General features: G+C 43.2%; 3 protein-coding genes and 1 long non-coding RNA gene across 5 annotated transcripts in view; 2 read left to right on the forward strand and 2 right to left on the reverse strand.

Annotated features, from left to right (window-relative positions):
• The first annotated feature begins 8,418 nt into the window (after positions 1-8,418).
• LOC124251016 (histone H2A type 2-B) lies at positions 8,419-9,064 on the forward strand. The gene has a single exon (XM_046683415.1). It carries the CDS (start codon positions 8,620-8,622, stop codon positions 9,010-9,012), a length of 393 nt encoding a protein of 130 aa, XP_046539371.1. The 5' UTR covers positions 8,419-8,619; the 3' UTR covers positions 9,013-9,064.
• Positions 9,032-9,615, reverse strand: LOC124251015 (histone H2A type 2-C). The gene has a single exon (XM_046683414.1). The coding sequence runs from the start codon at positions 9,561-9,563 to the stop codon at positions 9,174-9,176; it is 390 nt and encodes a 129-aa protein (XP_046539370.1). The 5' UTR covers positions 9,564-9,615; the 3' UTR covers positions 9,032-9,173.
• Positions 9,616-9,861: 246 nt separating this feature from the next.
• LOC124251146 (histone H2B type 2-E) lies at positions 9,862-10,344 on the forward strand. Its single transcript, XM_046683671.1, has one exon. The coding sequence runs from the start codon at positions 9,891-9,893 to the stop codon at positions 10,269-10,271; it is 381 nt and encodes a 126-aa protein (XP_046539627.1). The 5' UTR covers positions 9,862-9,890; the 3' UTR covers positions 10,272-10,344.
• Positions 10,345-16,879: 6,535 nt separating this feature from the next.
• LOC124251455 (uncharacterized) overlaps positions 16,880-27,822 on the reverse strand; it is a 31,877-nt gene continuing 20,934 nt past the window's right edge. For both annotated transcript variants that reach the window (XR_006891765.1, XR_006891764.1), the window contains 2 exons: positions 27,168-27,268; positions 16,880-16,925 (listed from right to left, as the gene is read on the reverse strand). This is a non-coding gene — a long non-coding RNA (uncharacterized LOC124251455). The remainder of the gene's footprint in view (positions 16,926-27,167; positions 27,269-27,822) is intronic.

Raw genomic sequence — 27,822 nt, forward strand, 5'->3', positions numbered from 1 at the left:
GGAAATTCATTCCGTTTATTGAGCACGTAATTATTGTGCGCCAGATCCGTCCTGGAGGTTGGGGAATAAAGACAGGCCCTGTCCTCAAGGAGTTTACGCAACACTGGAGAAGATGGGCAAATGAGAAGACAATTGCAATATCGTGTGATAGGTGCTATGATGGGACTAAGAACAGGATGCTAAGGAGGCATGCCACCCAGACTTGAGGGAGCAGAGAAGACTTTCTAGGGGAGATTGAGGGGAACACAAAAACCCCTTTTTCAGTGCCTCATAGGCTATGGTAGCCGCAAGTGCAAAGGCCTGGAGGAGAGAGAACTTTGGGGGAGTGGTTTCTTCGGGTGTAGTTAGGTATGGTTGGAACCCACAGTGCAGAGAGGATGGTGATGGGAAGCGGAGTGAATGGGTTGGCCTTCCGGGAGAAGAGGCAGGGACCAGATCACGGTGGGCCTTGCAGACTTTGTTAGGTGGTTTTGTCTTTATCCTAGGAGCAGTGGGAAGCTAGTGAAGGTTTTAAGCAGGAATGTAACAGGATGAGATTTTTCCAAGATGATGTAACTTTTCAATTCAATCTGTATTTTATTTTGTATCCTTAATATTTTATAGATTTTCTCCATATATGTCTATTTTCCCTAACTTCTAATTTTGAAAAATTTCAAACCTGCAGAAAAGTTGAATAGTACAAAGCAACATCCTCTACCTTTCACTATTTTTTACATTTATATATATTACATACTTATATTATATATTTATATATTTAAGTACTTTATATATACCTATATACTTTAAAAATATATTTACATACTTTTTTTTGGCTGAACTATTTGAAAATAAGTTGCAGATAGCATGACATTTGTATCTCCTAAGAACAAGGAGAGTCTTCTCTATAACCACAGTACCCTTGTCATACTCAAGAAATTTAACATAATGACATATTTACCCTAGCCTTTTAAAAAAATTATAAACTTCCAGAAAAGTTGCAAGATTAATACAATGAGCACCCCATTTACCCTTCACCTATATTCATTGACATTTTGCCAGATTGTTTTGTATCTTTTTTGAATCTATGTATAATAATAATAAAATAATTATTAATTTTGCTGAATCATTTGAGAGTTAGTTGCAAAAATCTTTACCCTTCACCACTATACTACTATATATACTATATATATGTCAGCATATATCTCCTAACAAGGACATTTTCCTGCATAACCACAATACTTCTACCACACCCAAGACATTTAACATTTATACAATAGTATTATCTGATATGGAATTGATATTCAAATTTCCCCAGTTGTCTCATTATTGTTCTTTATAACTTTTTATTTTTAGAAAGTCAGTCAAGGATCATGCATGGCATTTAGCTCTCTCTAAATTTGTATTGTGCAAAGATCACTGGCTCAAGTGTGGAGAACTGTGGGGGGTGGGGGAGGGGAAGAACACCAGTGGGAGACCAGTTGGGAGGTTACTGCAGCCATCTGGGTGAGAGATGAGGATGACTTGGACCAAGGTGGTAGTGGAGGAGGTGGGGATGGAAAGAAATTGTGGCTACAAGATCTATATTAGGAGGGTAAAATCCACACGATATAGTAATGGGTTAGTTATGGGAGGGGATGTGTCAAGGATGACTATCAGATTTGTTCATCTGGATGGATGGCATTTTTCCCTGAATTATGGAATACTGGAAGAAAACCAGGTTTGGAAGAGTGGGGGAGGGGAAGATTAGGTGCCGAATTCAGTTTTGGACTTAAGTCTGAAGTCTCTTTATGATATCCAAGAAGAGATGTCAAGTTGGAAATATGGTTCTGTGTGTATTTTATTTTTAACTTTTTCTTCTGAGGTACTTTCAGAGTTACAGAAATTACAAAAATAGTACAAGTAATTCCTGTATATCCTTCACCCTGATACCCACATTATGCAAATGTTAACATTTTACCATGTTTGCTTTATTTTCTCTGTGTATTCCTGCCACAAACCCATGTCCTAAATCTGAATCATAGAAAACATTAGACAAACCAAAACTGAGGGACATTCTACAAAATAAATGGTCTGTACTCCTCAAAAATGTCAAAGTCATGAAAGACTAAGGAACTATTCCAGATTAATGGAGACCGAATGTCTCCATTCTACACATCCATATTTTTTTTCCTGAACCTTTTGAGAGTAAGTTTCAGAGAAAAAGCCCATTTACATGTAACCACCTGTGATGGTTAATTTTATGTGTCAACTTGACTGGGTGACAGGGTGCCCAGATATTTGGTCAAACATTATTTTGGGTGTTTCTGTGAGTGTGTTTTTGGATGAGATTAACATTGAAATTGGTAGACTGAGTAAAGCAGATTGCTCTCCCTAATGTGGGTGGGCCTCATCCAATCAGTTGAAGGCCTGAATAGAACAAAAAGGCTGCCCCTCCCTGAGAAAGAGAGAGTTCTTTCCTGCCTGATTGCCTTTGAAGTGGGACATTGGCTTTTTTCCTGCCTTCAGACTTGAACTGAAACATTGGCTCTTCCTGGGTCTCCAGCCTGCTGGACTTCAGACTGGAATGACAGTATTGGTTCTCTTGGTTCTCAGGCCTTTGGCCTTGGACAGAACTACACCATCAGCTCTCCTGGGTTTCCAGCGTGCTGACTCACCCTGCAGACTTTGGGATTTGTCAGCCTCTATAATCATGTGAGCCAATTCCTTACAATAAATCTCTTTCTCTCTCTCTCTCTCTCTCTCTCTCTCCCTCCCCCCCCCCACCCCCCATATATATCCTACTGGTTTGCTTCTATGGAGAATTCTAATATATACTTACTAATGTGTATGTAGTGGAAAAAAAAAGATTTCCTCACATAACCACAATATAATTGTTTGTCAAACTCTGGAAATTAACATTGATGGAGTACTGTTATCTAACCTATACATCTTACTCAAGATTTGCCAGTTGTCCCACTAATGTTCTTTATATAAAATGAAAAATTTTTTTCTGGTCCTGGATCCAATCTAGTATCACATGTTACGTTCAGTTTTTATGTCTCTTCGGTCTCCATTAATCTGGAATAGTTCCTTAGTCTTTCATGACTTTGACATTTTTGAGGAGTACAGACCATTTATTTTGTAGAATGTCCCTCAGTTTGGGTTTGTCTAATGTTTTCTATGATTCAGATTTAGGACATGGGTTTGTGGCAGGAATACTGCAGAAGCGTTGTTGAGTCCTTCTCAGTGAACCATACCAGGGGGCATATAAATTAATTTGTCCTGTTGCTAGTGATAATTCTGATCACTTGATTAAGGTGGTTTCTTTCAGGTTTCTCCATTGTAAAATTATTCTTTGTCCATTTGTAGATACTTTGAGTCTATGTAACATCCTGTTTCTCATTGAGCTTTTGTCTACTAATTTTAGCATCTGAGAAGTGTATTTGAAGCAGGAGTTATTGAAGATGAAATGAGATCATCAGGGGTGGGTGGGTGGGGAAGTGGGTGAGGGGGGTGAAATCACCCGGGGAGAGAGCATATGGTGAGAAAAGAATCAGATTTTCTATTAGAATATCATTCTGGCTAGTGTGTGCAGAATGTATTAGAGGGACGGGAAGAGTGGAAGCAGGGAGAAGAGTAGAAGATCCTATGGCAGTAGTCTGGTGAAAGATAATCTGAGTGAAGGCAAGAGATAGGCTAGAGAGAAGTAAATCAATTAGAACACTGTTAGAGAGATGGAGTCTGCAGGACTTGTTTTTGGTCAGGGCCTTGCAATTTACTAATCCAGTGATAGTGGTGGCGAATGGGTGGAGGCTGGGGTCAGAGAAGGCTTCTTCTTCTCCTTGCTGTGGAGGGAACATTTAAACAGAGATTTGAATGACTAGAGGGAACTAACCATATGGAAAGAGCGATCTTGGCAGAGGGAACATATTCACTACATTCTAGATGTGTTATGCCAAGCTCAGTGTTGGCATACTTGGGTGTTCAATAAAATGTACTGGATGGATGAGTGTATGGATCGAGATGGCCGACATCGTTTTTATTCCTGTTGCAAAAATAAATGAAAGCTTTGCAGGTTGCAAGTTCCATGGGGCAAGCTTAGTGTCTTTGTTTATAATAAAAATATTGTCATAATAATGTATACTATTTTGTGAAGGTTTTTTGTGACCTGATTAAGACTTTTAGAGGCTTTAAGCACCAAGAGATTATGGTGGCCACCTCATGTGTAATTAAATAAAACAAAACAAAAAACAATAAACACTAATCTGTAACATGAATATTGGGATGCCCAACAAAGTATTCATTTTTCCCCCATGATGATTACTTCAATATTTTTCCATTAAAAAATTAATTTGTGCTTATTTATGTATAATTTACCATAAGAAATGTACAATTCTTAAGCGTACAGCTTAGTTTTACATAAGAATATACCCTTATCAAGATACAGAAAATTTCCACACCTTGGAAGGCTCTCAGGGAAGTCAATACCTTGCCACAGGTAACCATTATTCTGACATCTATCACCACAGATTAGCTTTCCCTGTTTCAGAACTTCATAGAAATAGAATCACAAAGTATGAATTAATTTGTTTGTCTTCTTTTGCTCAATATTGTCTGTGAGATTCATCCATGTGTGTGGTGCTAATTGGTTCATTTTCATTGTTGTATAGCATTGCAGGATATGACTATACTACATTCTTGTACATGCTTTTTGTTGGATGTAAACATTCATTTCTGTTTGGTGTATATCCAGGAGTGGAATTGCTAGGTCGGAGGATAAACACAGTGTTTATTTCTGAAATGGCAAATTCATTCAAAGAATTTATGGGATGCCCCTGCTTTGTTGGTGCCAAGTACTGTTCTAAATGTTTTACATTCATGAACTCTTTTAATTCTTACAACAATCCCAGGAAATAGCTACTATTATTACTCTTACTTTACCAATGAGGAAGCAGAGACCCTTAGAGGTTAGGTAATTTGCCCATGCTCACAGATCTGGTGAACAAACTCAGAGCGATGCTGCAGAATTTGGGCTCTTAACCACTAAGCTATTCTGCCCTAACCAGAACTGGGGCCTCTCAGATTGCAGGCTCTGTTCTAGGTTCTTTACATTTATTTTCACTTATTCTAACAACTCTATTATGGTAGGGTATATTATTTTTATTTAATTGATCAGCTTCTATTATATCTTCCATCATGCTGGTTACCACAATCTACTATTTATAGTTGGCATTTGGAGAGTGGTTGTTGACTAAAGGAAAATATTTTAGAAAGCAAGACACTAATTGTCTAAGAGTATTGTCTCATTTATTCATGCCCAAAACATTTAATTACCCTACTAAGAACCAGGTAGACGAAATTAAGGACTCCTGATTAAAAAATGAAGAAGACATGGTTTCTCCCTTGAGGTGGTCACAGAGAGAAGTGAGACCAAAGTCAAAGCACACTACAGAGTGGTAAGTGCTGTCACCAGGATGTGAACAGAGATGTGGGTACACTGAGGATGTGTGTGTGGGAGTAGGGAAGGCCTCATGAAGGAGGAGGGGATATCTGGGCTGAAACTGGAAAGGTAAGGAGGATTTTGCCAGGTCAAGAGGAGGATGAAACATTCTAGCCAGAGGCAACTGTATGTGCAAGGCATGGGTCCGTGGAAAGGCCCAGCTCATCTCATGCATGATGTGCAGCTCAGCATGGAGGAGGCTGGCGGGTGGAGGGAGAGGTGGAGCGAAGGGGGAAGAGAGAGGACTATGGTTGGAATGGTGGTATGGAGCTCTAAGACAAAATAAATGTTTGATTAACTAGATTGCCCAGGAAGGAACTCAGTTGTCTTTGGGTAAAAATCCCAGAGGTATTAAAGGAAATAAGATTCAGCCTGTTTGTCTGCGATGGTGTACTATTTTTACAAATGGCCTGCTCTATTTTATTTTTTAATAGCTCTGGTAAGAATGTTGGGAAAGGAGCCCTGGGGAGCAATAGATAGTAACTGAGCCTGGTATAATTTGTAGGATACCAGCCTATCTAGACTTATCTAATAAGGGTTTATAGCTGGATGGAATCTAAAGTATTAAGTGTAATTCTCTCTCTCTCCCTCTCTCTCTCTCTTTTTAATAGAGGAAGAAAGTGGGATGTAATCTAAAGTATTAAGTGTAATTCTCTCTCTCTTTTTAATGGAGGAAGAAAGCAAGGCTGGGAGAGTTAAGTGACTTCATGAAGCCCAGCATCTAGTTAATGAGGCAGTGTGAATGAAGTGGTGAAGAGCACAGTCTTTGAGTCAGGCAGACCTGGGTTCTAATCAGGTCTTAGTAAGTGGTTGCGTCACCTTTGGCAAGTGCTTTAATTCCTCTGAGCCTCAGTTTCCTTATCTGTGAAACAATTATATCCACTTCATGGTAGCCCAGCATAGGGTTCAATATAATCTCTTTCCCCTTTCCCCTTCCTCATAGCACTGGGTCACTGTGATAGAAGGAAAACAGAGATCACAGGTCAGAGAGGGGGAGGTCAGCTGACCCCTCAAGCAGGGCCTCGAAGGGTACCAGAGTTCTGGTGGGGCCCCGCTATCTGGGTTTTGTTTTCAGCCCTGTAGGTCTGAAAAGTTGACACTATTAGAACTTTTAGAGTTGATTGGCTTCTTGAGGAGACCTTAACAAAATACATGAGAAATTTATGAATAGTCTAGAATGCAAATTCATTTAACTTCTAGTGATAGATATATCTTCCCATAACTGGCTCTCCCCTTCTCAGTCTCATATTTTTATCTTGAAGTAGAATAATTGGAAAGTTGTTAATTGAGCACAGACTCTGAGCTAAGAGAGTTGCATAGTCTTCAGAAATATTTCACCCAGGCTGTGAGAAAAGGCTGATTTCACAGCTAAGGACCCTTCTATAATAGTCCAAACTTTTGTGTCTAGTGGACATATACTGAGAAACACAACACATTACTACTGTACTTGTGCCCCGTTTAGACTCTGATTGGACCACATGTTTCTATTAACACACAAATCTTTTGAAATGATATACTCGACTGGGTTAGAATTATCTTCAGTTACACTCTGCTATTGAGGAAACACTCCCATCACCTTTGACTGGTCTTGGGTGTTTCACAAATCCATACCAGCAGTCTTACCAGGGGTAATCTCTGCAGATATTAACTGATTTAACTTCCAGAGTTCAGATTTCCTCCATTTCCTAGAGGCATCTCATTACAATTCTTTGTGCTAGTCTCAGTTATCTGTATACCCATTGCCTATAGTATGTACTGGATAAATGTCAGTCGAATAAAGGTGAGGATAAAAGAGAGATCAGAAAAGGGTTCAAGGAACAGAATTTGAGTCTATTCTTTTCTCTCTAGTATTCTACCTCCTGTCCTTATGACTACTTAGGAAAGGGTGAAAATGGTGTTGGGGGTGTAGGACTCCCAGAGATGGGAAGCTGAGGAGGAACAAACAGAACTTTCAGGAAAGATTTCAATGGAAGGCCCGCGGAGGACTATGCACACGAGTCTACAGGGACTGCTGCTGAAGTCTGAGAGCGATAATGAGGCTGACAAGAAAAGCATGGAGAAAGGCTGAGGAGATGTTAAGGAAGTAACTGACTGCATGTGCTCTTGAGATGCAAGGAAGAGTAGATTCCGGCGTGAGTACCTGGAAGATGGTGCAACTCAGGGAAAGAGGGCAGAGAGAGGAGGGCGGGATGAGTTGTTTGGCTGAGTCTGCGTTTGGATAGGTAGGAGTCGTTGGGAAAAACGGGTTGAAGTATCCAGTAAGCGGTTAGGGATAAGGGTCTGAGCTTCTGAAACAAATTTAGATGTTAGTTGAAAGCATGCAACCGGGTAAGATTCTTCGGGAAGGGTGAAGAATGGAGGTGGGACAAGCAGGGAGGCAGAGCCAAGATGGATTTAGGGATGAGCAGAGGAATAGGGGCAGGATAAGAGGCGGAGGACGACATTTTGAAAGCCAACGAGCGTTTCAAGGCGGTATCGGACGCCTCCTGGAGGTCAAGAGAAGAATGACAAATCTATTCTAGCCCTTGGTCACACAGGATTCCGAGGAGCGAAGGCGGGTGGGGGTTGGGCGAAGCCATACTGCAGGCAGCGACTAATTGAGGAGAGAGAAAGGAGGCGGCCTTAGTAGAATATTTTTTAGGGTAATTTGTGGCGAGACAGAAGGGCAGGACTTGGAGGGTAATTTAGGGCCCAAGGGGATAACTGGCTTCAGAATCGCGTACCCTTGAGTGGGAATAACTGCATCTGCTTGAGACCCTCGTGCAGGCCTTTCGGGTCCTCCTTGGGATTTCTCTTGCTCTAAGCTGGAAAAAAAATTACCACTCTAAACTGGAAAAAAATTGCCATTCAGTAAAAAATAAAACACCATTTTGTTTGAAACGCTTCTTTCTTTAAAAATCCTGGCATGCAAATAAGGGCCTTTAATGTGGCTCCCAGTGATTGGTAGGTACTTACGAAATCCGTCACTTCCTCGTAGTGTAGGATGCAAACGAAGAGTCTGCTTTCTGCTTTCCTATTGGCTGTTTGATCCGGCTCCGCTCTTAGCCAATCAAACTACTTCCCATCACCCCTCCGGTAGCTCTTATAAATTACATCAAATTGGTTATCCTTTTCACATCCTTCTCCTTGAAAAAGAAGCTGTAACTGCATTTTTAGCCGTAATGTCAGGACGCGGAAAGCAGGGAGGCAAAGCTCGCGCCAAGGCCAAGTCTCGATCGTCCCGCGCTGGCCTTCAGTTCCCGGTGGGGCGAGTGCACCGCTTGCTGCGCAAAGGCAACTACGCCGAGCGGGTGGGGGCCGGCGCGCCGGTGTACCTGGCGGCAGTGCTGGAGTACCTGACTGCGGAGATCCTGGAGCTGGCGGGTAACGCGGCCCGAGATAATAAGAAGACGCGCATCATCCCTCGTCATTTGCAACTAGCTGTGAGAAATGACGAAGAGCTCAACAAGTTACTCGGGGGTGTCACCATTGCCCAGGGCGGCGTCTTGCCCAATATCCAGGCTGTCTTGTTGCCTAAGAAAACGGAAAGCCACAAGCCTGGCAAGAACAAGTAATTAGGAGGCTTGACACCATCCCCACTCTCCCCAAAGGCTCTTTTAAGAGCCACCAAAGTGTCAAATGAAGGGCTGATCACTAAATAGCGCATTAGCTCTTTTTTTGAAAACTTGGGTGGCTCTAAAAAGAGCCTTTGGTCTTTGGTTTACTTTATCAGGATTTATTTACTTTTGGCTTTGTGGCTTTCGGTTTTCTTTGGTAATAGCACGGCCTGGATGTTGGGCAGAACGCCGCCCTGGGCGATGGTGACTTTGCCCAGCAGCTTGTTCAGCTCCTCGTCGTTGCGGATAGCCAGCTGCAGGTGACGAGGGATAATGCGCGTCTTCTTGTTGTCTCGGGCCGCGTTGCCCGCCAGCTCCAGGATCTCCGCCGTCAGATACTCGAGGACCGCCGCCATGTAGACCGGCGCGCCGGCCCCCACCCGCTCGGCGTAGTTGCCTTTGCGCAGCAGGCGGTGCACTCGCCCCACCGGGAACTGAAGCCCAGCGCGGGACGACCGCGACTTCGCCTTAGCGCGGGCCTTCCCTCCCTGTTTGCCACGGCCAGACATGATTGAGAGTGAAGCTACAACACCTAAATCTCGGAATCTCGTAACAAAACAGGATTGAAAGATCAGCAATTGGAAAGCCTTTATAAGCTTTCCTAGGGGTGGAGTCAGGAACGAATCTTTCATTGGTCCTAAATTGGCTCCAGAATCTGCCAATAAGGTCAAGAGTGGGTGTTGCTACGTAGCTATGACTGATGACACAAGGTCCCTACATGGCCCAATGGAAACGGGAGACTTTTGAAGCCCTAATTTGCATACGGTAGTTATAAAAGGATCAGGCCCGCCCATTCTCACATTTCTTTCCTTTGCTAACCCGTGTTGTATACTACAATGCCTGAGCCGGCCAAGTCCGCGCCCGCGCCCAAAAAGGGCTCGAAGAAAGCGGTCACCAAAGCCCAGAAGAAAGACGGCAAGAAGCGCAAGCGCAGCCGCAAGGAGAGCTATTCCATCTACGTGTACAAGGTGCTGAAGCAGGTGCACCCGGACACCGGCATCTCGTCCAAGGCCATGGGCATCATGAACTCCTTCGTCAACGACATCTTCGAGCGCATCGCCGGCGAAGCGTCCCGCCTGGCGCATTACAACAAGCGTTCGACCATCACGTCCCGGGAGATCCAGACGGCCGTGCGCCTGCTGCTGCCCGGCGAGCTGGCCAAGCACGCCGTGTCCGAGGGCACCAAGGCCGTCACCAAGTACACCAGCTCCAAGTGAGTCCCTGCCGGGACGCGGCGCTCGCGCGGCTCGCCGCCCGCTTGACTCCAAAGGCTCTTTTCAGAGCCACCCACCTAATCACCAGAAAAGAGCTTTGTTCACTTACTTTCTTTGTTTCTTCTCACAAAGTAAGTTATTCTAGTTGGTTAAAGGTCACAGAAGATGGCACACTTAGCCGTTTCGGTCCTCTGACTTCAGGTTCCTTGCGCGGGACTGCCTTTGCTTCTGAGTCTAGGATGCGTCTTAATCTCTTATTGTGCTTAGTTTTCCTATGAATCGGCTCTAAACTAAGATCCGCTTCACCCCACCCTCCGACCCCAGACTACAGTGTCCTGGGGGTTCTGCCGGCTACGTCTCATCGGTGTTTTAAAAAGAAGTGAGTGATTTTCGGCATCTACATTTAAGAAAGGACCCGAAGACACAACTAAGCTCGGGTCCCGCGAGCACTGCATCACAGCCCTGGAGGATTCTCAAGAGTCTGGCAGCCTCTTGAGTCTTGGGTCACCAGTTTTGCTTTGCGATGTGGCCTCCCATGGATACCAGCGCGCTTCTGGGCACCTCAGGCGGAGCCAGCGCGGCCGGGTCTCAGCCTTTCCGTGATTGGACGACGTGAATATTCAAAACCACGCGCCGCTCCAGAATTCGTAGATTCTGGTTTTCGCTGCTTACTTTAAGACTTTGAGATCCCTATTTCTCTGTTTGTAAGTCATTTTTTCCCTTGAATGCTCTCCTTGGAACGCTCCAGCCTTGGGTCACTGCAAGGCACTGGTCACTTAGGTCTGGGCTAAAAGTCACCTCTCAGAGGCCTTCCCAGCTCATCCACTCAGGAATTCGCGCTTCTCGTTTCTGCCTGTCCTTGGTCTCTCTCACTGTTTTATCTTCCTCCTGGTAGCTGTCAGAAATTGTTTGGCTCGTTTATTTTCTTGTTTATGGTCTTTCTCCTCAAGCCCTTGACAGAGACTTTGCTGGTCTGGTTTTCCGCTATATTGTCAGCGCCAATCTGCCTGACGTGTAGTGGACACTTACATCGTGAATTAATACTGTTGAATTAATTTTCCTATCCCACCCCTTCCTTAATCACTTCCTTGGATGGATGAGTGCGGGTCATTTCCGTTAAACATATGTGAAGATGATGAAAATGGAAATATTTTTGGAGCTTCTTTCCCAAGTCTGCCGTGGTCCCCTCAAGGCAACAGCTGGGAGAAAGCCTATGTTAAAATTCTTGTTGCGCCTAAGAGGAGGTGGCAATGTTTGCTCCTCCCTTTATGCTTCTCAGTTTAGTGTAACCTCTTTTGGATTTTCATTAAATTCAGAGCTTTGGTCTCTGGTAAGATCCTTTTCCCTTCTCTTTTTCTGACACTCCCCACCTCCCCCCATTCTGCCATCTTCATCCTCTGTTCCCTACTGAGACCACCTTTTAATTTACACTCACCATCTCATTTGCTTTTCGGGACACCCTGTAAGATAGACCCTGTAAGATAGGCAAAGTTAATATCCCTCTACAAACAAGGTTGAGAGAAGCATAGTCCACTGGCCACGCAGCTAACACTGTCCACCTTTGTATCCTCAGGTATGAGGACAATTACATTTTAGTTTTACTTTGTGTCATTGCAGAATGTTGAATCTTTCTGTCCAAGCCATGATTTTGCTGATAAATACATTGATGGTCTGATCAGTTATTAAACACTGCTTTTGGTCCTGGAGTTGATTGCAAGGTTTTCATGAATCCAAATGGACTCCAGACATCATAGACTGATTAAATCTTGTGTTTCCTACATGTATGTTTTCAAATGTGTGTAGATGCTATTGTTATTGATAAAGTTACCAATTAATTTAAAAAGTTGGCTGGATTCTTTTATCTGCTATATATTTTCTAATTAAATCAAATTACCAGATACAACCACTACTGGGTCTGTGGAAAGCTGGGTGTCTCTGACTCGGAGAATGCATATATTTATAAGCCATCAGCAAAACTTACTTCTACCCCAGAGGTGCACTGGGGCTGAAATAGCCTGTTAGCAGGACACTGTTTATACTTAGTAATTGAAAAGTACATGGCCACAAATAAGAAGCATTATAAACAAGATAGAAGAAAAGTCCTTAAGAAAGCTTAGCTAACACCTACAGGGCACTCACTGTGTGTCAGACAATGTTCTAGGCCCTTTACACACATTGGCTCATTTAATCCTCACAAGAACCTCACAAAGTAGTTACCATTATTATCTCTCATTTTGCAGATGAGGAAACTGGGGCACAGAGAGAGAGGTTTCTCCTCAGAAACTCTCCAGAGAATAAACTCTTAGTTCAGTGCTTAAGGGACTTGAGAAAGATCACCCTCTGAAAACCTGAACTCCTCCCTGGATTTTGGGGGGAAATAGCTATGCTTTATAATTAAAATTAAAAGAAATATCACTTGCTTTATTGTCTTCAGGATGCACCCTGGATATAAATCTACAGTGTGGCCGTGGCTCAAAGTCTTGAGGTTGGGAGTGGGGGTAGGGGTGTGTGTGTGGGGGGGTCTCGTTCTCCATCCCAAAAGCCATGGCACATCTCACTTTAGTTTGTGGCCGCATGGTGGGGCTCACCAGCTGCAATCCCGTCACTAACATCAGAGAACCTTAGTTGTAAGTTATAGAATGAGGAGGGGGTAGAAGTGATGGAGTTTGGTATTTTAACTCTGGAGGGGAAGTAATTAGTGACAAATTAATCCTCCTGAAGATTCTCTCTGATCATTTCTTTCCCTGCTCAAACCTCTGTATACATTTACTTATGTTGGGGTTAATAACAATAATTGTTATAATAATAATTGCTTCTACGAACTGAGCACTTAACTATTTACCTGGTGATCTGCTAGGTGGGTTACATGTATTGCCTCATTTAATCTTCACAGTCACCATTTAAGATAGGTTTCATTATTATCGCCCTTATTTTATAGATAAAGGAAACTGAATCTCAGAGAAGTTAAATAACTTGTCCAGGATCGTTTAGGAAGTAAGTGGTGGAACTGCAATCCAACGCACACTTTAAAAAGCTTGATATTCAGCACCCTTCATAATCTGCCTCTTCCTTCTTTTACAGCTCCATCTCCTACTGCTCCCCTATCAGGTTTTCTGCTCTGGTTGAAATGGTCTATTCATCTTCCCAAACCTGTTTGCTCTTTCTCAGGTCTGGACTGGACTGCCCCTTCCTTCTGGCTTGGTCAGAGCTTTCTCTCAAGCGGAGGCCACATCTTCCAGGTCAAATGACACTTCCTAACTTATTTCTCTACCATACCCACCTCTACTTTTTAAAGAAACAACTTTACTGAGGTATAATTGGCATGCAATAAACCGTATCTGTTTGAAGTATAATTTGCTAAGTTGACATACATATATACTTATGAAAATATCACTATAAGCAAAATAATGAATATATCCATCACACTTCCCCACCCCCAGAGATTCCTAGTGCCCCTTCATAATTCTTCCCTTCTGCTCCCTTCACCAATGTCCTCCTTTGCCCCAAACCCTACCCTCAGGCAACCACTGGTTTGCTTTATGTCGTTATAGACAGTTTACATTTCCTAGAATTTTTGTAAATGGAATAATACAGTATGTATCATTTGTGTCGGGCTTCTTTCACTCAGCATAATTATTTCGAGATTCATTCATAATGTTGCATGTAACGATAATTCCTTCCTTTTATTGCTGAGTAGTATTGCATTGCATGGAGGGCAACTACAATTGTTAATCCATTCAATTGTTTAGGGATTGTTGGGCTTTCTAGTTCTTCCTCCGCTTTCTAATGCACCCCAGCTTTCTGTCATGGTGGTTCCACAGATGAACATCGTAAATTTTCTGCCATCATTGGGAAGGAACTCAGATGCAGGATGAGACATCTACACAAATACTGATTCTATTCAAGTGGGAGAAAGTGTTAGGGTTTCACCTCTGCTGTCCTAGGCTCACAACCCCTCTAATCCAGTCTGTGTCCCGCTGCCAGAATAATCTTCTACTGCACAGATCTGACCTCATCACGCACCTGCTCACAAACCCCCAGTGGTCTGCCTCGCTGCCTTGGTTTGAACTTCAAAAGAAAAAAACAGAAGTTAAAAATGTAAAACTTTATCAGCAATTCTTATACCGTATTTGCTTTCACAGTGTGGTCTGGGGAGCCTGGTTCCTTTAAGAAAGAGGCTAACAGAGCTCGTAATATGTCTAAGCAAGTAGTTCTGGCACAGGGAGTAAGCCTGAGGGGCATCTCTGTTTAGGTTTCAGAAACTGATCCTTAAATGAGAGACTGTCTCTGTGACTAGGGAGGCTAGGTTTAATCATCCATTTAACGTGGGTGATTGAAAATCTGTATGTACTAATTTTATAAGTATTTATTAAGTATCTATCAATATTATTAAGTTCTATAAGAAAGCCTCTCTGGAACCATTTCTCTTCTCTGACTCCTAAGCATTGTTAGGTATGATATCATTAATTCATTCTTTCATCCAATAATTTATTGAGTATTTGTTAGATTCCAGGCAATCTGCTGGGCAGTGAGGATATAAGGTTAAACAGAACAGCGTCTTCTGTCTTCCTGGACTTTTAGGCTAAAAGGGAAGGCAGACATTAAACCAGTGACTATAATAAAGTGTGACAAGTGTTAAGATGGGAGAAGTACAGATAGAGTGCAATGGAGGGGGGCCTAGCCTAACATTGGTGTGGTAAGGAAGGCCTCCCTGAGGAAGGGACTCTTAGGATGAGACCTGAATAGGCTGGGAAGGAAGAATGTTCCCGGCCGTGGGTGACATGTGCAAAGGCCTACAGGAGAGTGAAAGGCAGCAAGCTCAGGGAGCTAAGAGGAACTGCAAGAAGTCTAGTATGGGTTGTGTTTAGAGGGAAAGGAGGAGAGTGCAGCAGCATGAGGTTCCACAGGTAAGCAGAGCCAGACCTTGCAGGATTTGGCAGACATATGGAAACAGACTTTGAAGAACCTGATTAACTTTTAGGCTAAAGTGACAATGGATAGAGAAAGGAGCTGAATGGCACTGAAAACAGAAAAGTCAAAGTCTCAGAGGCCACGTGGTCTGTGTCCATTTAAGAACTCTCTGGGGCAGATGGCACTCTGACCCTCAAATAAGTGTTCATTCACTGCACCAGGGCTCCCTTAAAGCGGAAATGGCTGCATCGGGCCGTCCGGGTTGACGTCAGCCACCTTCGTCCGGTGAGGGGACCATGAGATTCTGAGGGGGACTGTGAGATTTGTAATTGGCCAAATGTAAAGGTTTGCTCATACCCAGTGCTGGTTAGGGTTAGAGAAATAGGGTACTCTTATACACCATTAGTAGGAGAAGAATTTGTTGCAAACTTTTTTAGTGGGTAATTTAACAATAACTGCTAAAATTCCCTTTTCATATACTAATACAGAACAAAAACCCCTAAAGAAAACACTCTAAGATATTTGTGCTGGGATGGCAAATAGCAGCTTTTAAAAAATATATATATTTATAATTCTTGATAATTGAGAAATCAAAACAGATGCCAATGTACCTGTTATTCAACTTCAACAATTATCAACCCAAAGTCAATTATTGACTCAAACCAATTATTAAGTCAAGGCTGTCCGTCTCATATCATTTTGAAGCAGATCCCAGACACCATAATATTTCACCCACAAATATTTCCTCGTGTATCTCTAAAAGATAAGGACCACAATACCAAATCACTTTTAAAATGATTAACAATAGTTCCTTAATTAATCAAATATTCAATTAGTGTTCAAATTTTCAATTTTAATCTACATCTCATATCTTTTAAAAATGCTTTATTTGAATCTGAATCCAAATAAGGTCTACCCATCGTGGTTGGTTGACATGTCTTTTTACTCCAATATGTTTTCCACCTATCTCTTTTTTTCTTGTAATTTCTTTGTTGAAGAAACTGGGTTGTTTTTCCTGTAGCAGTTCCCAGTCAGGATTTTTCCGATTGCTTCCCTGTGATGCAGTTTATCACGATCCTCTGTATTTCCTGTAAATTAGTAGTTGGCCCAGAAGCTTGATTAGATTGACGTCCACTTTTTCACTCCCTGGCAAGACTACTTCATAGGTAGTGCTATCTTTTTTTTTCTATCAGGAGACACGTAATGTCTTGTTGCTTCTCTTTTTGTGATAGCAGCTGTTGAAGCTTAATGCTTAGATCCTTTAATTCATTAGGGGCTGCAAAATGATATTCTAGCACTCCTCAATTTACCAGCTGGAGTTCTTCAATAAGAGAAAGCAGTATTATTAATATTATTTTTTTTTGTTGAGTTATTGATAGGTTACAATCTTGTGAAATTTCAGTTGTACATTAATGTTTGTCAGTCATGCTGTAGGTGCACCACTTCACCCTTTGTGCCCACCCCCCCGCCCCACCTTTCCCCCTGGTATCCACTAAACTGTTCTTAGTCCATAATTTTAAATTCCTCATATGAGTGGAGTCATACACAGATTATCTTTCTCTCGCTGGCTTATTTCACTTAACATAATTCTCTCAAGGTCCATCCATGTTATTGCAAATGGAATGATTTTGTTCTGTTTTGCAGCTGAGTAGTATTCCGTTGTATATATGTACCACATCTTCTTTATCCATTTGTCTGTTGCTGGACACTTAGGCTGCTTCCACGTCTTGGCTATTGTAAACAGTGCTAGAGAAAGCAGTATTGTTTTTAATAGTAAACACCTGGAAACTACTAAACATGTGTTAGTAGGTGACAAGAAAGTGGTAGGATTCCTTTGGTGTAAATAAAAAAGGATATGTGTATATTAGTGTGTGTGCACTGGTATATAAATAAAACATTTTTCTGGAATTTCACATAATAAAACTAATAATAGTGGTTACTCATAAGGAGAAGACTTGGCTGGGCCCGAAGGAGGCTTTTACTTTTTCCTTTGTATCTGTCAATATCATTTGAATTTTCCATCAATGTGCACTTAAAAACATTGTCAGCAGAGGCTGTTTGGACGGTGGAATTATTGGCCATAAAAAAAGGCACCCCAGTATTTTGAGAATATTTTTGGTGAAAATAATGTCTTTCAAATGCCTATCCTGGTGCCTGGTACCTAGTAGACTCTCAGTTCATTTTAGTTAATTCTGAAAAACAATTTAAAAAATCTTCACTAAGATAAACAGCAGCAACAACAACAACAAACTCCAAATATCCTGGGAATTACGGGCTGACCTACCACTTTGGGACTGGGACTCCACTAGCATACATTTAATAGAACCATTTTCCTTTTTCTTATTTATTATTCCTTTTTATGTTCATCCTTTACTCCTTTTCTTTTCTTTCTTTTTTTTTTTTTTAAAGATTGGCACCTGAGCTAACAACTGTTGCCAATCTTCTTTTTGTTTTTGTTTTTTTTCCTTCCTCTTCTCCTCAAAGCCCCCCAGTACATGGCTGTATATTCTAGTTGTAGGTCCCTCTGGTTGTGCACTCCTTTTCAGTCATTCTAATTTTGCTTTTATGTGTTCTTGCAAAAAGTGTAGTGCTTTCTAAACATTAAAAATAATTATCCTTACACACTATATATTCCATTTATATGGCATTCTCGAAATAACAAAACTACAGAGATGAACAGATTAGTAGTTTCCAGGGGATGAGTCTGAGGTGGGAGCTGGTTGGGAATACACTGGGAGTTCTCCTGAGGTGACTGAATGGGTCTGTATATTGATTGTGGTGGTGGTTACATGAATTTATACGTGGAATAAAATTGCATAAAATTACACGAACACGCAAACATGAATGCCGGTTAAAAAAACTGTGAAAAGTAATTAAGGTCTGCAGACTAGTTAACAGTAATGTACCGGTGTCAACTTCCTGGTTTTGATATTGTGCTGCAGCTATATAACATGTCGCCATTAGGGGAAAGGTCCATGGGATTCTTTGTACTATTTTTTTTTTAAAGATTTTATTTTTTTCCTTTTTCTCCCCAAAGCCCCCCGGTACACAGTTGTATATTCTTCGTTGTGGGTCCTTCTAGTTGTGGCATGTGGGACGCTGCCTCAGCGTGGCTCGATGAGCAGTGCCATGTCCGCGCCCAGGACTCGAACCAACAAAACACTGGGCTGCCTGCAGCGGAGCGTGCAAACTTAACCACTCAGCCACAGGGCCAGCCCCTCTTTGTACTATTTTTGCAACTTACTGTGAGTCTATTATAATTTAAAAATAAAAAATTTAAAAAACTGCAGTACATGCTTTCCCACTAACTAACCAGCTGCAAAGGTAAACTAGAATGGCATATACTTTTTCTATTGCTTATATACCCTTCCTTGGTGTCAAATGATGTTTTAAACACTTTACACGTATTAACTCATTTTATCCTCACAATAACCCTATCAGGTAGGTAGTATCATTATTTTCATTTTACTGATGTGGAGATGGAATCACAGAGAGCTTAAATAACGTGCCCACAGACACACAGTCAGTAAGTGGCCAAGGATTAAAATCCAGAGTTTCCTTTTAGTCACTATACCACACTACTAGTGCCAAAGAAGCAAGATGTTGATGCAGCATTTATAGCAGTTAACAACATTAGAAATAACCAACAATGTAAGAACACTGAGATAAGTTATATCAACTCAGAAAAAAAATCATCTTATCTCAATCAGCCTAGACCAGCACTTAGTCTCACAAGCCAGGTTTATTGACTTGTCTTCAAGGAGGGAGAACACACACCAAAGAAACTGAGGTGTCTCACCAAACAAAGGAAAACTAGAGTTATCATAGGTTGTAGGGAAGGTGGAGTACAGAGTTTTGATGTACTCAAAGCAAAGGAGGGTTGTGTGAAAGGATAGACATCAGAACTAGGTTTGAGGTGCATCCAAGTTTCCTTGGAAACTACAAGATAAAGGTGAAATGTTGTGTGTAGAAAGCTCTTTTTTGAAGTTTTGTACCTAGGTTGAAGATTGAGGCTGCTTCTCTGTGTCAAAGCGATCTAGGCCCTCTAGGCAGGAGGAGGATGTTTTATTCTTGCTATGCTTTCAAACAGCAAAGGCTTTGATAGTCTATGATTTTTAGAGAACAAGGTTTCTCAATGAATCAGAAAGCAGTGGTCACTCGAAGAAGGGGGTTATGGCTCTGTAGCTGCAGCGTGTACTGGGAGGTCAGTTTCCTGCTCATTCTCTGCTAGGTTATCTCAGCCTGATGAACGCCAGAACAGATTTTTGCTTTCTCAGTCATAACTAATTTCTACTTTCTCAGAATGCACGTAAGTGGTATTGTGTTTTCTACCTTATTCTATTTTTTCCTGTTTCCCCTCTTTAACCTGTATTTTAAAAATTGGCCTTTCCCTCTTGACTCCCACAAAACTTACATCTCTCTCTGCTATCCCTGTTGTGATGTGAACATTGAATCTGTTGATTGACGTCCTGTGTTAAACTTCACGATGGGCAAACACCACATTTTATGTCCCCACTCTCTCAATGAAGGACACCCAGGTCTCCTCCAATTCCTCATCATCACAAAAAATGATGCAATGAACATTGCACATTTCCTTTATGGATCTATATAAGAATATCTTTTGGATAAAAACCCAGGGATAGAACTTTGGTTACTAGGGTCTTGTTTATTATTTTTTAAGATTTTATTTTTCCTTTTTCTCCCCAAAGCCCCCCGGTACATAGTTGTGTATTTTTAGTTGTGGGTCCTTCTAGTTGTGGCACATGGGATGCTGCCTCAGCATGGCCTGACTAGCGGTGCCATGTTCGCGCCCAGGATCCAAAGCGGTGAACCCCTGGGCCACCCAAGCGGAGCGCGCGAACCCAACCACTCAGCCACAGGGCCAGTCCCAAGGGTCTGTTTATTCTTAATTGAACCAAGGAGTATCAGGCTCCTCTCCAGAATGGTTGCCTTGGTCTTCCAACACCAAGGCATCAGGACTCCTCTGAGCCCACATCCAGGCCAAGCCTTGGGTCATCCAACTAAGTTTTGCCAGACTATCTGGTGCAAAGTGATATCTCATCATTGTTTTCATTTTCATTTCTTTGATTATTAATGAGTTCAAGCATCTCTACATGACTTTGATAGCTTTTGTGTTTGCTCTCCTGTATATTGCCTGTTTGTATCCTTTGCCCCAACATTGTTTAAGGAGTAAAACCTAGCCCCTCCCTAGTTTGGCATTTGAGGCTCCTGAAACTAGTCCCCAGTACTAAAAGCTCACTTCTTCTTCTTCTTTTTTTTTTTTTGAGGAAGATTAGCGCTGAGCTAACATCTGCCACCAATCCTCCTCTTTTTGCTGAGGAAAACTGGCCTTGAGCTAATATCCGTGCCCATCTTCCTCTACTTTACATGTGGACGCCTGCCACAGCATGGCTTGATAAGTGGTGCAAAGCCTGGGATCTGGGCCCGCGAACCCCGGGCCACCAAATGGAGCACGAGAATTTAGCTGCTATGTCACCAGGCTGGGCCCAAAAGCTCACTTCTCATTACTGCCCTTTGCCCGTGCTACAAGTGGTCCAATAGTGGTCTTTGTTTTCACTGTCCCTTCTGCCTGATTTGTACCACCTTCCCCTAGCAATCTAAATGTGTCAAATCCTAAATATTCTTTAGAATCCAGCTCAAATATCGTCTCCTACAGGCAGAGTTCCCTGATTTGCTCAGCTGGAATTCACCTTGCCCTCTCAGGCCCCACAGAGCTCAACCTGCATTTCTATTTGTCATCTATCACAACATGCCTGCCACTCTGGCTACTGATGTGGGTATCATCTCCCCGCAGACAAGCATCAGATTGTGTGCAAGCACAGAAAGATTCAGAAGGCATGGTCACAGAAACATTAAGACTTTTAAAATGAGTAAGATGATTTTTACTGTATCCTTTGCAGTTTCCTCTACCCAGTGTTTTTTAACTATAGGTTGTAACCCATTAGTGGGTTATGTAACTGATTTACTTGATAGAGATCAATTTTTATTTCTCCATTCTTAAAGAAGCAGAAGAGAAAACATCAGAGTATATTGCAAATAATAAATATCGTTTTGTGAAACTTGTTGCAATTTATATTCTTGTCTGAATGTGACTGGGAGGCAATGTAAAATGTATCTCTTACTGCGGGTGGAGTTCAGCAGAGGTACTGTATGGAAGGGTTGCAGAACTCGCCACCCCAAAATATGCCGCTTTGGCATATTGAGTATTTTGCGCTGTAGGCACTTAAAAAAGAGCAAATGCAGTCACAGGCTTTCTCTGAACTCCTCTTTTCTGCCTAAGGCCGATCCTACTAAAGAAACTCAGTTGACATCAATCTCCTCCCCGGGAGTTTCATCAACCAAGGAAGACTGACTCTTGTCACAGGAGAGGAGACTTGAAGTCCACACCACACTCAGACAGACTTTGTCACAAACTGTCATACCTCCCATCTATTCTAAGGGCCCAGTCATCTTTCCTAAAAATCATTTACTCTTTCCTAAGAGGCCTACATGCTCCCTCCCCTTTCTGTTAAGATGCTATTTAAATCTGAATTCTAAGCCGCCTCAGGGAGTTATTCATTTTTCACTGGGTATCTCCCGTGTATACATGATGTACACATGTTACTAAACTTCTGTTTGTTTTTCTCTGGTCTTTTATTACTGGGACTCAGCTAAGAACTCAGAAGGAAGAGGGAAAAATTATTTTTCTCCCCCTACAGTACATATATTAATATTATTTGTATCTACTGTGTGTATCACTTTCGCCTGAAACATTGAATCTAATACAAAAGAAAAATAAAACAAAACTTAAGCTCAAATTTCATCTTGGCCACGTTATAGCGGGAGTGACCCAAGTTCTCAGGTGTCTTATTTTCATCAGAAATTGCCCTATCTGTAAACAGGAATATAAAGCCCTTTTTCCTTCCCAGGGTTGTTGTGGAATCAAGTGAGAGGATGTAGTGAAAGGCTTTGGTGAGTCATAATGCACCCAGGAACCCAAGTATTCTTACTGTCTGGGCCACAGTCTAGAAGAATCTCTAGATGCTAATCATCGAGAGATCAGATAATGTACCGTTTCCAGTGTGTTGTGTGTTAGTCTTTCTTTCCATAACAAGATTGTAATATTCCTAAGGAAAAGATCTAGGACTTGTAAAATTAGTGTTTATCACAATGTTAATGAAATGGCTAATAATCGTTCATTTATTGCCACGTTGAGACTCTGCTCGAAGTACTTTGCATGGACTGTCTTTATCTCATTCTATTCCTATGGTAATCCTATGAGGTGTGTACCATCTATTGTCACTATTTTACAGATGTTGAAACTGAGACACTGAGCCCCTGTTCTAGTTCCACATCTTTTCTCTCCTAGCTTTTCCCAGGCAAGCGAATCTGGGGAACAGTCTAATGGTTTCCCTGACAGTTCAGGCCTTCTCATGGTTACCAGAGGCATCCAGCGAAGGGCCACACATGTCTCCCCGTACAGCCTCTGAATCCTGGAGTTTCCCAAGTGGAGACACAGCAGGCCCTCTAGCCCCAACACTCGTGGACACAGGGAGTGTTAGTAAAAATGCAAAGCTGTCACTCTTAGTTTTATACTCAGGGGTAAGTGACTGACAGAAGGGCCTTTAGGAGGTGGAGAGTGCATGGGCATCTAGGGAGGGAAAACCAGGGCAAGCCTGGGCCTGCTTCCAGAGGGCCCTAACAGGTTCAGAGCTCAGCATCTGTAGTGGGTTGACTAGTATCCTCCTGAAATTTATGTCCACCTGGAAGCTCAGAATGTGACCTTATTTGGAAATAGGTTTTTTGCAGATGTAATTAAGGATCTTGAGATGAAATCATCGTGGATTTAGGGTGGGATAAGAGAAAAGAGTGGGAGATTTCAACACAAAGACACAGGGAAGGAGGCCATGTGAAGACAAAGGCAGAGATTGGAGTTATGCTGCCGGAAGCCAAGGAATGCCAGGAGCCTCTAGAAGCTGAAAGAGGCAAAGAGGAATTCTCCCCTAGAAGCTTTGAGGAAAGCATGGCTCTGCTGATACTTTGATTTTAGACTACTGGTTTCCAGAACTGTGGGAGAAAAAATTTCTGTTGTATTAAGCTACCAAATTTGTGGCAATTTGTTATGGCATCCCTAAGAAACCAATACAGCATCCTAGCAGCAGTTTCTGTATGAGCTTCCCTCAAGAGCAAGAGTGTGGCACAGCTGCAAGCCCACAATGAAGCCAGTCTGGGTTCCTCTTGCCCTGGCATGGCCTCAGGGAGCCCTATAGAGGTCCTTGGCTGGGAGAGGTCAACCATTGTCTAGGGGCGCCCAGAGCCACTTGCGAAGATGGTGATGCCCTGAGGAACTCTGGATTAAGCAGGTCCGAGAGGATGGTCAGGCCCCTGAAGGAGCCCGTCAGTTCACTGTAGAGCACCAAGTCTCCTCTTCCTGGTTCCTTTTCTGTCCTCTGCCATCTTCTTTCCCTCCCTCCAAGTACATTTCATACTCTACTCCTGATCACATTCAAATCTCTCTCTCCCGAAATGCTCTAGCGTCTTTCATGAATGAAAGGATGGTATTAGTTCCCTACTCCTGCTTTAACAAATTACCACAATTTAGTGGCTTAAAACAGCAGTTAAGATCGCATGTTCTGCTTCTCGGCGGCCCGGTTCAGATCCTGGGTGCGGATATGGCACCACCTGGCAAAAAGCCATGCTGTGGTAGGCATCCCATGTATAAAGTAGAGGAAGATGGGCATGGATGTTAGCTCGGGGCCAGTCTTTCTCAGCAAAAACAGGAAGATTGGCAGTAGTTAGCTCAGGTCTAATCTTCCTCAAAAAAACCCAAACAAACAAAGAAACAAAAAAACCAGCACAAATTTATTCTCTTATAGTTCTGGAGGTCAGAAGCCCAAAATGTCTTAAGGGGCTGAAATCAAGCGTCAGAAGGACTGATTTCCTCTGAAGGCTCCAGAGGGAGAATACATTCCTTGTCTCTTCTAGCTTCTAGAGGCTGTTGGCATTTCTTGGCTCCTGGCCTCATCACTCTAATCTCTGCTTCTGTCATTACATCATTACGTCTTCTCCCCGTTGAGCCTCTTGCCTCCCTCTAATAAGGTCTGTTGTGATTACATTTAAGGCCCACCCAGATAATCCAGGATAACCTCTCTGTCTCAAGGTTCTTAATTTAATCACGTCTGCAAAATCCTTTTTGCCATACAAAGTCGCATATTCACAGGTCGCAGGGATTAGGATGTGGACATCTTTGAGGTGGGCTATTCAGTCCACCACAAACAGGCACCGCTCCCTAGAGCATCTCCCTTCGAGCACTGAGCCCATTGAGGGGTTGGTAGTGGTGAACTCTCTGCCCTCCGCTAAGGTCATGAGAAGCAGACTAATGGTGGGCTTTAGACATTTGTGGGAAAGGGTTACAGCCCAGGACAGCTACCTTTCATCCTCTTCTGGGACCAACTTGCAAGAAGTTCCTTCTAGCACCCAGGTTAGACCAGCTCCTGGCCTGCAAATTCCTGAGAGTTCCCTGAGAGATGGGAGGGGATGGGTACTGTGTCCTTTTGAGTGAGGCCAGGTTTTTTAGGCCCCTCATCAGGCAAACGTTTCCTGACCACGTGGTCACTGTCAGGATGCTGACTTACAGAGATGAGCAGGACAAAAGGCCCACCCTGAAGGAACTCGGAACCTAGTGGGGAACTGGGAGGACAACTTAATCCTGGAGGAACTGCTGAAGCAGAGGAGAGGGTACGCTTGCTAGAACCTGAGGAGAACGCTGTCTCTTGGCCTGATAAGGAGCAGCAGGGGAGGGGGTGCTGGTGGGGCACAGGAGGAAAGCTTCACAGGGCCGAATTAAGACTAAACTGCAGGCCTGTGCAGGAGGGGCACATATTTGGACAGAAGAGAGGGTTATGTCAAGTCATGAGAGTAGTTGGGAATTGCAGACTTTGGGCAGGGCCAGAAGAAACCTGTGCAACTAGGGGAATAGCTGGTGAAAATCTAATTAAAAGCCAGGGAAGGTTTACAACTTAGGAATTGTAAGGAGGATTACCTTTATAATTTTATTTTAATTTTTCTGAATAGCTAGTAATAGAATTAAATATTTTCTGTTGTTTATTTTGGATCAGACACTGTGCTTGTCACTTTATGGGAATTGTTTCTTTAAATGTCTCCAAACACCACTACCAGGCAGGTACCATTATCCCCATTTTACAGACGAGGAGCTGAGGCCTGGTGGGATTAAGTTTCTTGTCAAAGTCGTTCAGGTAGTGAGAGGCAGAGCCAGGACTCAAAGTCAAGTCTGTGGCCTTGCACTTAGCCTCTGCTTCTCGGTACTGACCATGATGTGTGGGCACATCATTCTGAAGGTAGTGGAGTGGAGGGATGGAAAGACTGTAAAGCGTAGGAGTGACAAGCGCAACTCTGGCATAGGGTGGAGGTCTTTCTCCACTTGGTGATAGTGCAGACAGGCGGGGAGCGGGTGAGCAGATAGAGGAGAGTCCACTGAAGCAGTGAGGCCCTCAACCCTGAGCACCAGGAGCCTCCTGTCACTTCCCCTCTCTGTTTCCAGTATGTGCTCTTCACTTGGTGTTTTCTGCTTAAGAATATGAACTCTGGAGTCCCAGCACTGTGCTCAGAATCCCTGGCCCTGGCACTTACTAGCTGTGGGAGCTTGGGCAAAATGCTCAAAGCTTTCTAGTCTGTAAAATGAGGATGGTAAAACACCTACCTGCCTTGCAGGGTTGTCATGGTGATTAAAAGAGATGCGAAATATAAAGTACAGTCAGAAGTGACTGAGCTTAGTGAGCATAAGTTGTTATTGTTATTTCTGTACTTCAGTGTACAATATGGCCCTGTTGATACCACCTCTGCCTCCTTGGGACATCCTCTCTCCCAGCGGTCCTCGTCTCTCTAGCTATCCTCTGTCTCTTGGTGTTCTCTTCATCTACCAGCCTCGTCACTGTTCCTGCTTGCCCGGGGTGCCTGCCTCACTCCTCTTCTCTTCTGCCTGAGCCCTGGGTAGATTGCATCAAACGCCCTGCCTTCTGTCATCCTTATCTGTCTGCTGAGGGCTTCCCCCAACCTAGCCCCAGCTGAGCCCTGTGCTGACTAGACTCATGTTCCCAGCTCCTGGTGACTGTGTCCTTCTAGATGGACAACAGGAATCTCAACTTCCAGATCAAGGTCAGAAGGGCTTTTAAGCATCTTCTTGGTTCTAAAACCAATTTCTTCTCCCCAAATTCTCTACTTTAGTGAAATTTACCATCATCTCCCAGCTCTTTAAGCCAAGGAGAAGCTCCTCTCTCCCTTGCACTCTCCAAATGCCTAAATCACCAAATCTTATCAAATTTATCTTCTACAATTCCCTCAAATCCATCCCTTCATCTCTGTCTACTCCTAGCCACTGCCGTAGCTGAGGTCACCAGCAGCTCTGGTTAAAAGACCCAAAGTCCAGTGAACAGCACCAGTCCTACAGCAGGCTTTTCCTGGAACCAGGCTGAACAAGATGAGACTTTTTAAGGGAAAGTGAGTTGCTTTTTCTTGATTTTCTTTTGTTTAAGACTAATCTGAAAGTGAGAAATGGTGTAAGTACCTGAAACAATTAGATTTGGACACTGACATAAAAAAATTGAGTACGGCTTCACCCTAATTTCTTAAACCAATAAAGACATTCCAAAAGTTTCCTAGTAGGCCTAGAAAGTTTGGCCCTCACAGGATAGTGGCAGGAATGTCATCTTTGTCCTATTACCAAAAAGGTGTCAAAGCTGTTACTAACATGCCTGTGGCAGTTTGAGAAGCCCTGAAGGCACTAGAGAGTTCCTCATGGTCCTCCCAGAACACCCACACAGATCCTGAGCCCTCTCTGTGTGGGGCAAATCCCCAAGATCGCTGCTGAAAGGTAAGGCAGCAGTGTCCTGCTAAGGCCTGAGCCTGTGCTGGGTGACAGGGATTGGCTCAGATAGGTCCCACTTCCACAGGAAGTTGTTGTCCACATACCTGTTGGCACTGCGTGCTCTTTGTGAGGGCAGGTGGCTCAGTCAGGCCAAGTAGAGAAGCCTTCCATGGTGGAGGCCCAGAGCCTCTGTTGCATAGCAGCCCTGGAAGAGAGATCAAGGATGCAGACAAGGCCCTGCCCTTAAGGGACTCATCACCTTTGACAGGAAACCAGGGAGGGCCTCCACTGTCCCACACCAGCAAGAAACACTGCTCCTCCCTGTTGGCTTCCTTTCACCATTCTTCCACACCCTGCAATCTTCGAGTTTGGTGGGTGAGCACTCCACTGTTGTGGCGGGAGGAAGAGAGGTGAGGAGAGGGGTGAAGGCAAGGTATAGCCATTCCCACGAAGCTAGGGACCCCTGAACTGCCTTAGCCATGACAGATACACAGGCTGTTTCAAATCTCAGGGACTTGGGGAGGTCTTAGATATCTCTGGTATTTTAGGTCGGTTGGTGCTTTGCTTTTACATCTGATGTCTACCAGTTAAGAGTATGATCCTGGGGAGGAAGTGCCCCGACATGGGAATCTACGTGCTCAGGGGTCTGCTCAGCCACTAATGGCTCTGACACCCTCTGAGAACTTCAGGGTGCACCTCTGAAAACAAACTTCAATGGATGAGATGCTGGGTGCAAAGGTGCCATCCCTGCACAGCACA

This window comes from Equus quagga, chromosome 13 (genome assembly GCF_021613505.1).
Source record: "Equus quagga isolate Etosha38 chromosome 13, UCLA_HA_Equagga_1.0, whole genome shotgun sequence".
In the NCBI taxonomy this organism is placed as follows: Eukaryota; Metazoa; Chordata; class Mammalia; order Perissodactyla; family Equidae; genus Equus; species Equus quagga.

Coding starts and splice junctions, on each gene's coding strand:
- LOC124251015 (XM_046683414.1), bottom strand. CDS start 9,563: ATGTCTGGCCGTGGCAAACAGGGAGGGAAGGCCCGCGCTAAGGCGAAG.
- LOC124251016 (XM_046683415.1), top strand. CDS start 8,620: ATGTCAGGACGCGGAAAGCAGGGAGGCAAAGCTCGCGCCAAGGCCAAG.
- LOC124251146 (XM_046683671.1), top strand. CDS start 9,891: ATGCCTGAGCCGGCCAAGTCCGCGCCCGCGCCCAAAAAGGGCTCGAAG.